The following is a 12,657-nucleotide window of genomic DNA, read 5'->3' as shown; positions in this document are numbered from 1 at the left end:
GTGAGAGGGGCCAGACCCAGCTTGTGCAGGAGCCTGGCCGTGGGTCACCCTCGCTGCCCGTGGCGCAGCGGTCTGCTGGCGTGGTTTCGTCCGTGTGTCCGTCATCCTGTACGCCGTCGTGTCAGGATGGCGTTCCTGTTTCCTGGCCGGATTCCATAGCAGCCTCGGCAATTTGGGGCCACTAGGTTGGCCAACAGCAGTTCATGCCCTGGGCAGTGTAGGCTTGTACTAGAAATACCCCCGTCGCTTCTTCCGAACCGTCCAGGTCCCCTGTCCTAGAGCAGCCCCGAGAGGGGGCATGCAGGGAGGGAAAGGCTCTCAGTGACCTGCAGGGTTTGTTCACTCTTTACTGTGAGGAGAGCCTTCTTGTGCTCTTGGCTTCTTTCTGCTCCCTTCCGGTTGCTGAGGCCCTTGGGCGTGAGGAATGGATTCCTCAGGCGTGTTCATCAGCGGCTCAGACTTTCTCTCAGGGGGGCTGGGCCCCACTGAAGGAGGGAGCGGGGCCAGGTCTCCCACGGTGAGCAAGTCTAAGGAGCCGTCACAGGGAGCTGGCCACGGGCCCTCTGAGGTTCTTCAACTCCTGGATCCAGGCTCGGGGGTTCCTCACCTCCTTCCGACTGTGGTTTCTTCCGCTCTCAGACGTGCCTGATTTTTCCTAGGTGACCTCAGAGGTTTTGATGGAGACAAAGGGCCTGACTCTGTTGTCGGAAGTTAAATGGGGGGAGTCTGGCCGTGGCCACCCAACAGGAGACTAATTTTAACTCTAGGATGAATCAGCTTATTACTTTACTTCTCTGAGGATGTGGGGAGGGGTGGGCAGTGGAGTGGAATGGTGTCACAGCCCTCGGGAGAGCCGTCCTCGGAGTGGCTCGCTTCCCTCTAGGAGCTCATGCCGTGGGGACATGTGAGCCATCAGTCATCTGAAGGGATAACCCGTCATCCCCCCCATGACAGGGACTCGCTGCGAATTCACAGCTCCTTCCGGCTCCTGGGGGAGAGCTGACACGTGATTCCTGCATCCCTCTTCTCTCATACATATAATGGAAATTATAGGTACTTCTCAGCGGTCATGCTTCTCTGCAGCCCACCTATGACTCACCCTGTCCCATCCACCCAGGAAAACAGAAATCCAGGTGGGTGAGAGCAATGTTGTTGCAGAGACTGCTTCCAAGTAACCAGACGAAGCTTCAGGCTGCAGTAGTTACAGCGATTGGAACTCCTCCCAGGACCAGTCTCGGTGGCTGTTGTGACGTGGTGCCCTGGGGAGACCTGCGTTGTTACTGTGTGACAAACGCTCCGCCACCTGGGCTTCATCCCCTGAACAGACTGTAGGAGAAGAAGCCTCGTTGTGAGGTGTTTCTGGTTGTGTTCGACTTTTGTTTCGGTTCACGTATGTTAAAGCCCTAACATCAACTGTAAAGATTTTAATCACCTCCGTCCTATCCGCACCCCCACCCCCCAGCTTTATTCAGGCAATTCAGTTCTTTCCTGCTGAAACAGAAGATGTCTAACCTGGCTGTGAAGCGTCCTCCCTGGTTTAGTGACAGGGCCGTAAAACCACAGGGAGCGGCCACTGTGATTTCGCTAAATTTTCAGCACTGGAACGTGTATTTCAGAGTTTCTTTTGGAAACCCTGAAGCAGAAGGTGCTGATTCACAGCGACAGGTGGGTTCCACAATCAGCTGAATTGTGGCTTCACCTTCCAATTTAGTGTGTTTATCTGGCAAAGGGATCCCTTGGGAGTCTGACCTCTCATCTCAGGGGGTTTTGAAGGGAAAGTGGTGATTTTCCTTTTTTCATGGGATCATTTTCACTCGAGGCAATTCACTGGGGCCTTCTATTCTGAATGAATCCAGACTAACAAAGGGCACATTCTCGATTCCACCCTGAGGTGCGGTCAGTGAGAGGGTTTGGGTTGTCATTGTTTTGCTTTATTTCGTTAAGAAACAGAGGTGAGTTTTTAGGTTTGGAAGAGTACGTTTGTCCCCGTTTTATAAGCATATATACAATGGCTACTGAACTGACCTTGAATTTTATGCTCATGTTTCTTCTAAGGGTAGCTGGAAGAGGAAAAAAAAAAACAGGACTAATCTCAGTTCTCTCGTGTTCCCCAGACCTGGTGGGAAAGGCGGGCAGTTGCTACAGTCGGGGCGGCCACCCTGCTTTCTGCCCTCGTTGAAAACAGGGGGCACTTTGTTAACTGTTTCCCTCCACGGGGAGTAAACCGGGTCTAGAAAGATGCTTATCAACAGCAGGAGGCTTAAAACAATCATTTCTTCAGCTGCAGACAATAGCAGTGTAAGGCGAACCGTGCGGCCTTGAGAACCTGAGGGAACATTAGAACCAACGGGGCCCAGAGCAGACGCGAGCCAAGGCTGAGGTGGGGCTGTGGGGGCAGGAGGCTGGCTGGTGATGGTTGTTTAAAAATGGAAAAAAACAAAAGAAACCCAAAACTGACTTTTACTACCCTTCATAAAATCAAACTTCTACAAGAAGTGTTAAACTGACTTATATTCTCCTCACGTTCATTTTCATATATGCATAACTTTGCAGTTAACCCTCATGAATTATTCATTTACATTGTATGGAATAAATATTTAATTCCGGAGCAAACTTCTTGATAACTGAGAGGCATTCTGCTAAGAGCTTTTGTAGGTGAAGTGTATCTATTTCCCGGTGACATTTTTTGTTCTGCTCTCTGACTGACAAAGTAAGCAGTTTCGTTACCTATGCCCTTTATTTCCATCAAACAGTATGGCAACGTGAGGATAGGTTTTTTACTGATGGAATTCCAGTGTTTCCCTTTATATTTCCGAAGTCTGTTAGATCATCTGGCTATTCCCAGAGATGAAACACATACTCAAGATGCAACTGTATATCATTTGAAAGTCATCGAAAGAAGCCCCTTCAAAGCTCACGAGACGCCTCTCGTCCAGACACTGACGCAGCTCCCAGGCTCCCGCTCTGTGGTTCCATGAGGCTTCCTGACCTGCTCCCAGAGGGAATCCCCTGGAGTCCGCCCCACCCCCGCCTCCTTCCCGGTCAACAACTTCTAATATTTATTTTCTAACTAGAAATAAAACAGACAACACATCAGAAATTAACAAGTTAATTTTAATGATAATGTAACATTTCCCAACTATACCATTAAGTATTTTTCAGATAGAAAAGCGGTATTCACTATCTGTTGAGCAGCTCTGATGAACAGGGTACATGAGCAGACGTATTAAAAAAATCCCTCTCCTTTAAAGACTTGAGAATCCAGTGAACCAAAACGAGGCCCCAACCTTGGTGGGAGGAGAGGCTTAAGGCTCAAACTCGTTTAAATTCCGCATTTCTTCCCACTGGCAGTACTGAAGCCTTTTGGCAATCCAGCAGGACTCATCTAAGTGTGCGTGCATTTAAAAATTATACATTAGTTCCCGTTATCCTCAGCACTTGTAGCTTTTAATTGCTTTTAAAGATAAAAGGGCTGATTTGCATTTTGGTCTTGACAGCCCGGCCAGGAGCAGCTTGTCCTGGGTTCAGAGCAGAGAGATGGGGCGGGGCCGCCGGCCCCCACTGTGGCCGCTTTGCCTTCAGAGGTGGGAGAGCGGGAAGTGAGCAAGGTCCCAGGAAGCGTGTCCCTGTGGAAACAGCTGGGCACTTAACTTCAAGTACCCGGCTCAGAGTATGGCTTCGTAAATATTTAGGACTGTTAGTTAAATACACCATAGACGCTGTGTTTTAAAAAGTCCTAAAGTTTCCATGGTAAGCATTCTCCGAAACTGATTTGTTTTTCTTCCAAGACTTCCTGTGCTCGGCTCCGTGTGCAGCTCTTGTAAAATGAACACAACAACTCGGTTATTTGGGGAGCTTTGTTATTCTAGCACGTTTCCTTCCTCCCCTCTCTGGGCTGGCAAGGCTTTCCCCTTTCAAAGAAAAAATCTGCTTAAGGCTGCTGAGATCAGCTCAGCCCCCTCTGCTGGGAGAGAATAGCCTGTGTGAGCCCCATAATCGTTTTAATTAGCCGTACATTCTGAGGGGCACAGAGGTCTGCACCAGAGCAGATGGCTGGTGGGGGCTGCGGCTGGCCTATTGTGGGCAGGGGCCCGCAGGCCCGCAGGCTGCAGATGCTGGCCCAGCCTGGGGGCTGGAAGCCCAGGATCCAAGAGGCGGGGGCCATCTGCTCCACACTCCGGCCAAGCAGGTGTCCCTCCAAAGAAAGTGTCCCCAGAGCAGTGCCACCGCGTGGCCCACGGGCACGGGGCACCCTTGTCCAGCTGTGGGATGTCCAAGGGCTGACCACAATGGCCAGCCCGACAGTGAGATGCACAGCCCAGAGGGTGGGTATGGGGCCCCCTTTGTCTGCCTGAGGTGTGGGGGCTTCTTCTGCAGCAGCCGTTTGAGGGCCAGGCAACCTCTGACCCTCTCCCCTCTGCGCTCTCAATGGAACTGTTGGCCAGCACACCTGGCGTGTCGTGTGGAAGGGCAGGCAGCCCCTGCCCACTGTGGCCGCCCAGGGACACTGTCCCCATGGGGAGGCCCTGCACCTGAGTTGAGTCAAACGTTGATTGCTTCTTCACAGTCACATGCTCAAAGCTGTAGTTTCTACAGATTGTCCTCTGGGTTTGTTCTTAAAGCTGACGCTGGCCTGCCTGCTTCTCTCCTCTGCCCTCCACTAGTTTTGAACGTCCAGGTGGTAGGCACAGTAACTGCAGTGTTTATTTACTCAGACACTTAGCACTTGTTTCATAGCAGGCACCGTTTTAAGTGCTTTCCAAAGATTAGCCCTCCGTGGGAGGGAACTGAGGCACTTAGAAGTTAAGTAGCTTGCCCAAGGTTGCACAGCCAGAAGGTGGTGGAGCTGAAATTGAACCCAGGGAGTCTGGCTCTGGCGTCCAAATCCTGCACCACGTCGTTGTTCCGGCTGAAATAATGGCAACAGCTAACGTTTCCTGAGTGCCAAGCAGGTGCCACCACATCCCCCTCAGGTGGGTCATCCCCACTGGGCAGTGGATACACAGAAGTAAGGTCCGAGGCCTTGCACAAGGCCGCAGAGCCAGGCTTAACCCAGTGTTGCTGCCGGAACCCTTCACGCACGCGCACTATCATTTTGCCGCCAGAGTGGGGAGTAGCTGAAGTGCCACAGATCAATTTTTTAAAAATTTATCCGTATTTATTCTTTCTCCAGCAAGAGGCTGCATACGATTTCAGGGGAAGAAATGAAAAATCCTTTTTTATGAATTACTACTGAGAACACCTCGCAGCAGCTGTCCCTCCCTCGGCCCCCACTTTTCTGGAGGTTTTTGTGATTATCTCCTTTCCAGAGCACATGGCTGGGCTGCGTCTGGAGGCCACCGGCCAGGCTTTCACTGCGCCGGTGGACGTCAGCAATTTAAACGGCCTTGTTCCAGAGCGATGCCTCCCTTTATTGGTGGAGGTCCCATAGCCCATGATCCAATCCCCCAAACCTTGTAACCCGCCTTCTCCTCCCTCTCCCCCTGCTTTTAATTGGAACTGCTGGCCCCAGGCAGTGAGAATGAAAATAAATGAACTGTGAATGAATTGAATCTCCCCTCGCTTCTCCCTCCCCTGAAATTGCAATTTAATAACAAACGTCAGCCGCCACGTGCTTCCCTCCCTCTTAGGAAAGAACAGACCCTTGGTGGAGTGGAGAAGCATGGCGCTGTCAGGCAGTCAACTCCATCTCCAGTTGAGTGGTCTTGGAATGAAAATGTAGCTAGTAGCATGAGTTTGCTTCTGCTTCTAGCAGGGCTGGTCCTGGCTGCATCTCTGTTGCTTATACAGGGCCATGGGAGAGATGCTTGGGAAGTTGTTACCCCTGGAGATTAGCCCTGACCCCATCACCACGTGCCCTAAGAGTTGGTGTGAAGTCATTTCAGGTGCCAGTGCTGCCTGGGGTTTAGAAGGCTGTGCCATCCCTGATGCCATTTGGTTAGGCTCTCCCAAGAAGGCCTCTTTTGGATGCTCATGGTCATAGTCCCCAAGGCAGATCTCGGGCGAGCTTCCCTGATCTTTCCACACTCTACTGGGCTTGGGAGGCACTGGCACCCGCAGCTCTCACCCTCCTGAACAGCACCCGGGCTCACACCGAGCCTTCTCCACCCTCACGGCCCTGGTGCCGGAGGACGTGCACAGGTTGCAGAGTGTACGCACCAAAGGGAGAGGGCTTTCCCCTTCTCCCCGCCCCCAGCTCACAGGAAATTCCTGCAGTGAGAATCGAGGGCAGGTGGGCAAAAGAAACAGTGAAGCGGACCTATTTATATTACATAAACAACATTTATAGCAGGAAAGAAAATAAAATTGTTCCCATATGCCTTCAGCCAAATGTATCTATTTTTATTATGTTTCCTTCCAGTCTTTGTCTAATTGTAGAAACATTTTGCCAGCAGTAATCATAGTGTGGATAACATTGTGGTTATGGTCTTTCATTTAACTTTTCAGAAGATATTTTTCCATGTTCTTACATGGTTTTATAATCATACTTTTAATGACTACATTATGATGTGTCATTATGCTTTATGCCCCTTTGTTGAATATTTAAATTGTTTTTAGTACTTTACTGTTACAAAAAGTACTATAATGTACATATTTATGCACATGCATTTTTTTCTTTCTTTCATTTTATTGCCGTCAGAAATCGTGTGAAATTATTGAGCCAAAAACTATGAACATTTTTGTGGCTTATGATACATAAGACCATTTTCTTTACTAAAAGGATAATATCCATTTTCATTGCTACTGGTATCATATAAACAGGCCTATTTTAAATCATAAACTTGAGGTAATAAAAGTCATTTTTAAATGCTTTGCTAATTTAATGGGAACAAAATGATTGTGTGGTTTTAATGTATACTTCTTCGATTGCTGTTGAGATGAAACTTTCTCCATATTTGTTTGTGTTGCCTCTTAGGTGATTTGTCTTTTCATATTCTTTGAATATCTGCTAGAGACTTGGCATTGTTCTTACCAATTTATAGGAATAACTGATACCTCCCGAGGTCCACCAAATTAATGCTTTAAACTTAAATGTGGTAATGAAAAAAATCTGCAAATATAAATTTAATATGTATTACGTAATCGCATGTCCAATGAAAATAATACATTTTTATAGTGCTTATTATGTACCAGGCACAATTCTAAGCATTTGACCCAGCTCGCTGATATAGGTACTATTTTAATCCCATTTTATAGATGAAGAAACTGAGGCAAAAGAGGTTATTAGGAAACTTGTCCAGGCCCAATCTGGTAGGTGAGCCAGGCTGCAGAGACAGGCAGTCTGGCTTCCGCATCTGTGCTGTGAGCCCCAAACTAGATCTCCTGTTGGTTAGGGGTGACAGCCCGCAAAGAGGGCAGCAGGGAAGTCCTGATCTGGGGAGCAAATCAGATCTGTGCACCCAGTCCCAGGGACGAGGTCGAGTCCTTGGCATATTGGCGCCTTGGCTCCTGTGAACTAATTGCTCACTATTTTAAAATGAATTGAGAAGTGAACAGATGTAAGAAATAAACTTGTATGTAGCGAGATACACAGCTTGTTGCTTTAGGAATTGTTGCCGAGAGTTTCTGAAGGGCTGTGTGTGTGTGTTTCCAACTGTATATCTCGGTGGGGACCTCCTTCACTGCTCGGGTCCAGCGACACGACATACGCCCGCCATCTCTCCCATCAGTTTATGCTCTTACCAATCGTCGCCTGCGTGTGACTTGGTAGGTTTCTTGTGACCACTGGTTCTTGGATCATAGGAACCTATTTTATTTGCTTTAGGTGGGTTTAATGGGTTTAATTTCAGTGTTTCCAACTTATATGCTGAATAATGAAGTTCCAGAACTTTGGACACCACAGTAGGATGAGCATTTAAATCATTGCTCTGTTGGGTGAGGAAATAAATGTGGACAGACAGGCAGGCAGGATGCATTTATTAGTGAGGCTTTATTGATTTAAAATTTTTAATATAAAAATAGTTGAATTCTACCCAGAAACAGTTATTTAAGAAAATCCGTGGAGAACTGTTTACCCCATCTCTCCCTCCCAACCCCCACCACGCCTCCTCCATCCACCAGGTTTGAGATGTGTCTTTGTAGAAATGTGGGCTGGTAAAGGTGTAATCACAAACAAGCCAGCAGAAATCACAGTGCCCTAATTCTGTTTCCATGGGCACCAGGGGTATTCGCGACTTTCAGTTGTCTGAACGAATTGTAGGGAACCTGTATATTTTGAATTGTGGCCTTTTGATGTCTTCGGTAGGGCAAGAATTATCCATCTCAGCACCGTCAGTTTGAGCTTTCAGTTTAGTGTCACAAAATGTGGTGAACTCTGAACTGGTCTCTCCTCCATATCATTCTAAGTACAAACGGAACTGCGAATCCTGGTAGACAGTGTCCTTTGGTAAGAGGAAAGGACTCGCCTAAGGAGCGTGGATGGGGCAAAGGAGATGTGCTCAGGACCCTGAGAGAGGAACTTCCACTCACACCACTGAACAAGCGACTGGAATTCCACGTTTAATCTAACAACTGTAGGTGGCACCATCTGCCCCGAGGAGGCCACGCTCTGGAGCGGGAGTTGATCAGGCCTGCTTTCCTGCTGAGTTGGTCTCGGGATTCTAAGAGATGAGCTCGTCTTGTACCGTTCAGCCCTCGCAGAGAATGGGCTGGTTGTGTGTCACCAAAGGCAGCTTCCTTCATGAAGTCAGATCTATGCTGAGGCAGCGGCCGGGTTTTGAAAGAGAGGTTCAGCTTTTCTCAGCAGGGCTTCCTGCGATGGTGGGAGAACTTCCCAACAAGACTGATGAGGCAGCTTGCCCACTGCGGACCCACCTGTTGCCGCGCTGACCATGGGGCAGCGGCTGGGCTCGGTTCTGACGTGTGCCCTGGAGGGTGCGCTTGTGCACACACCACAGCTGTGTGCTGTGGCCTGGAAGAGACCCAGTGGTAACACAGCTCAATAAGAGGGCAGAATGTCCAGCTCAGATAAACGACCCGCTGTTAATGTAACTTACTGGTGATGTGTATTTTATTTAACCCGAGCTTTCTTGCTGCCTGTTTTGGGTTGCATCTCTGTCCCCTCACTGTGCCACACAGACACACTGGGCTCCTTCTTGCCTCCATCCTTCAGCAAACAGTAACTGCCCCCTTCTCCTCGCTTGGCTGTCTCCAGTTCATCCTTCAGGTCTTAGTTTAGACATTGCTTCTTCCAGGAAGTCTACCCTCGTCTCCCAAGTTTGAAGGATCCCGTTTAGGGACCCTCATAGCATCTTAAACTTCTCCATCACAGCACTTCATATACTGCGATATTGTACTTGCTGTTTCCTTGTCTGCACTTCTTCATTAGCACATAAACTTCTTGAGGCAAGAAATATGTTTGTCTTGTTCATAGTTGTATTCCAAAGATCTAGCATAATACCTGGCAGCCAGTAAACGGTTACCGAAGAACAAATTCATAAATGCATGCATACTAACCCTTGTTGGTTGGTGGATTCTGAATATTGCTGTGGCTTGGTTTTATTGGTTGTGACAGGTTTCACCGTTGAATAAGTGACCTCACAAATGTGAAAGGCAAATCCCTGGTGAAATACTGCAGGAGGCGGTGTGGTGTTTCTTAGCAGTCTCCTCGCGCCTGGCTGGCTGGCTGAGGAGAGCCCACCTGGATGGAAGCAGTGGAGGCCTGTGTGACTCACTCAGATGATGCATTCAGAGCTGGAGAGAGATCTGGCCTTGGGGAAAGTGGCTAAGTTCTGAAGCATGCTAATCTCCTTCTCTTGCCTTCTCCAGCATTGGAAGACTCAGCACAGCGAGGAGTACGAAGCGGAAGGTAGGAACTGAGCGTGCGCCTGGCCTGCTTGGGAAGGAAGGCTGCCGGCCCCAGTCTCCACCCCCTTCCTGCGCCTCTTAGCCTTCTTCCTGACAGCCTTGCATGCTGGCGGCCAGCTAAGAAGTGACCTTGACCACAGCAGCAACAAAAAATTCATTCCTAATTGATAGCTCGTAATTTTAAAATCCTAGCATTTAACATCATGCAAGATATGGCAACTAAGACGCAGAATTTCACGTATGGGCTAATTACTCTTCTATAGACTTTCAAATTAATCTGTGGGCAGTCCTAAACTAAATGGTGACCTATTAAAATGCATCCCTTGACAAATTTCAGATGTTTCTGAGAAGCATCGAAACGCGTTGGTCTGCTGGCCAGCAGGTGGCGCTGTGGTTCAGGGGACAGAACCCAGCCTCCCACTGCCTCCCCGTTCATTACCTGTGCTCAAGAGTAATGACAGTGTGTCCTCTGCGTCCCCAACCCGCAAAGACGCAGCAGGAATGGGCTCATTTCTTCCAGAAATAGTAGAGGTAGCACTAAATGCTCTTCTCAGCCCTCTGAGGTTCTTCCAGGCACACAAACTTGCACCAGTAATTATCTATGTTTAAGTAATGGCTTTGCAGAATCTGCAATATGTAAGTGGAAAATTTAACTAGAAGTGAGAACTTTGTGGAGGATAGATTTTGATTTTTAAGTAAGTGGTTTGATCCTTAAGTCTTCAAATAGAACTTATGCTTAATCTGTAGATAATTAGTAACTTGTTCCTTGCAACCATTTATTCTTTCAAGTGGGACTGTAGGTCAGAATGCTTATGTGTGTAAAGATTTGGGAGGAGGCTGATCTTGTGATTTTTGTGATTATTTTATGACATTTATCATGAAGTTATTTCCTTATCAGTAAAAGCAGTTCTGGTGCTTAGACTAGAAAGAAAGTGGAGACAGAATCTGGCAGCCCTAGTTGAGGCAGGGCATGTGGAATGGCTGTCAACCAGCCTTTTCTTCCCATCACACCGAAGCCTGGGGCTGTGCGTGTGTTCAGTTGGAATAACAAGCCTAGACCCGGGGCGTGACTGCCTAGGACGTGGCGTTTCTTACGCGGGTGTGACTGCCAGTGAGCAGCAGTGCCTCGTGGCTCCAGTTGCAGCCTGAGGACCAGTGGTTCCATTTCATTTGAACTTCAGGATCAAATCAAAATGGACTCAACATTTACAGTCTTTTTTCTTATAATACTTTCAAAAACCACATTTTTCTTTGAGAATAGGCTCTCTTTGTCATTCCTTTGGGGACAAGACAATGTATGCTTTATTTCAGGCCAGTTGAGATTTTGGAACCCAGATGATTTGAATGCCTCACAGAGTGGGTCATCCCCTCCCCAAAACTGGATAGAAGAGAAGCTGCAGGAGGTTTGTGAAGACTTGGGGATCACCCGTGATGGTCACCTGAACCGAAAGAAGTTGGTCTCCATCTGCGAACAGTATGGTTTGCAGAGCATCGATGGAGAGGTAGGCCTTCCATCAAATTTTTATTCAAGAATAATAATCATGATGAAAGCTGCACTGGCCACAGGCTAGGAACAGCCATACTAGGGCTTCCTGCAGCATGTTCCAGAGACTCCATTCTTTTTTTTTCCTAGGAAGTAGTCGTGAAGGGTCTGTCTTTGAGGAGCTCACCTTGTTCTGTAGAAAAGAAAAACTGATGATAGCTGACGCTGACTGAGCCCATACTGTGTGCCCTCACTGTGCGAAGCACATTACCCCGCATTATCATCAGACGCCAGCTCAGTGCAGCTCTGACATCTGATATGTCTGCAGACGTGGCCTCCACAGAGCCAAGTGTGGGAGAGGCATGGAGGAAGGAGGAAGCAGGGAGGGAGTTCACTAGATTTGAGTTGGGGAATATTTTGAAACCCAGGCTGATGAGTTTAGGTTTTTGGAGAGAAGTCTCAATATCAACGCTGGGTTCTTCAGCAGATTGAGTAACATCTAGGAAAAACTTACTTTTACGGGCATATTGGCGTAAAGAGAGCCTCTGGTTAGGAGACCAGCCAGGAGCCGGCATGATATTCTGGTCATGAGGAAATGGAAAAGGGAAGATTGGTGGTTTGGAAGATAGAAAGAAATGTTGAAGGAGCCCCCAAAAGACTCTTGCTTATTAAAACTCGGAGCTTTACGTTTTCTGAAAAATTGAAAGGAGCACTAGCAGGACTGGGTGCGTGGAGAGCCGTGAAACACAAGAATATAAATAATTCCAAGATATGCCTTTCAAAGAGCCAAAAATAGGATTGGAGGGACTTGGAGGTTAGGGCTACAGTCATAGCTTTGTGAATCTTGGATTATAACGATATTTGAAACCATGCTGTCTGTGGGCTCGGGCGATAAGTGGTATTATTTGCCTAAACCAGAAAGAGATTTATCTTCCAAGTAGCCTGGCTGCAGAAAAGCTTTTTTTCCCTTTTCCCTTGTGTACGTGGCCGTTATATACGCAGCGACTACTTTTGTAATGGCTCAGTGGTCATTGATTTTTCAGTGGCGGCTGTTGAGTCATAAAATTAAATTCACTCCTCCTAAATTATGAACCAGGGCCGTGTGCAGAACTTGGGTTGTTTTTGCCAAGAAATGTTGCACAAACTTGGGTTATTTATCTAAGAACAGTCCTTGGAATACGCTGTAGCCATGTGCCGGGAGTTGCACATTCTTGCGTGTGGAGTTTGTAAAACCTGGGAAGAGAAGTAGCACATTAGTTATTGTCCTCTGAGCTGAGGATGAATAAAGGATTGCTTATTGAATATGGCTTTTGCTTAGTGCTTTTCCTCAAAAAAAAAATCATGAAACACTGTAGTGCTTTGTATTC

At 47.8% G+C, this 12,657-nt stretch overlaps 1 protein-coding gene across 16 annotated transcripts in view; it reads left to right on the top strand.

Annotated features, from left to right (window-relative positions):
• NIN (ninein) overlaps nucleotides 1-12,657 on the top strand; it is a 92,296-nt gene that overhangs the window by 33,172 nt on the left and 46,467 nt on the right. For all 16 annotated transcript variants that reach the window (XM_014854260.3, XM_070504323.1, XM_044765615.2 and 13 more), the window contains 2 exons: nucleotides 9,769-9,808; nucleotides 11,119-11,309. In XM_014854260.3, coding sequence (XP_014709746.3) covers nucleotides 9,769-9,808; nucleotides 11,119-11,309 — 231 coding nt within the window. The remainder of the gene's footprint in view (nucleotides 1-9,768; nucleotides 9,809-11,118; nucleotides 11,310-12,657) is intronic.

This window comes from Equus asinus, chromosome 2 (assembly GCF_041296235.1).
Source record: "Equus asinus isolate D_3611 breed Donkey chromosome 2, EquAss-T2T_v2, whole genome shotgun sequence".
Lineage (NCBI taxonomy): Eukaryota > Metazoa > Chordata > Mammalia > Perissodactyla > Equidae > Equus > Equus asinus.
The sequence above is the reverse complement of the archived record's forward strand: the minus strand, read 5'-3'. Positions and strand labels throughout refer to the sequence as shown.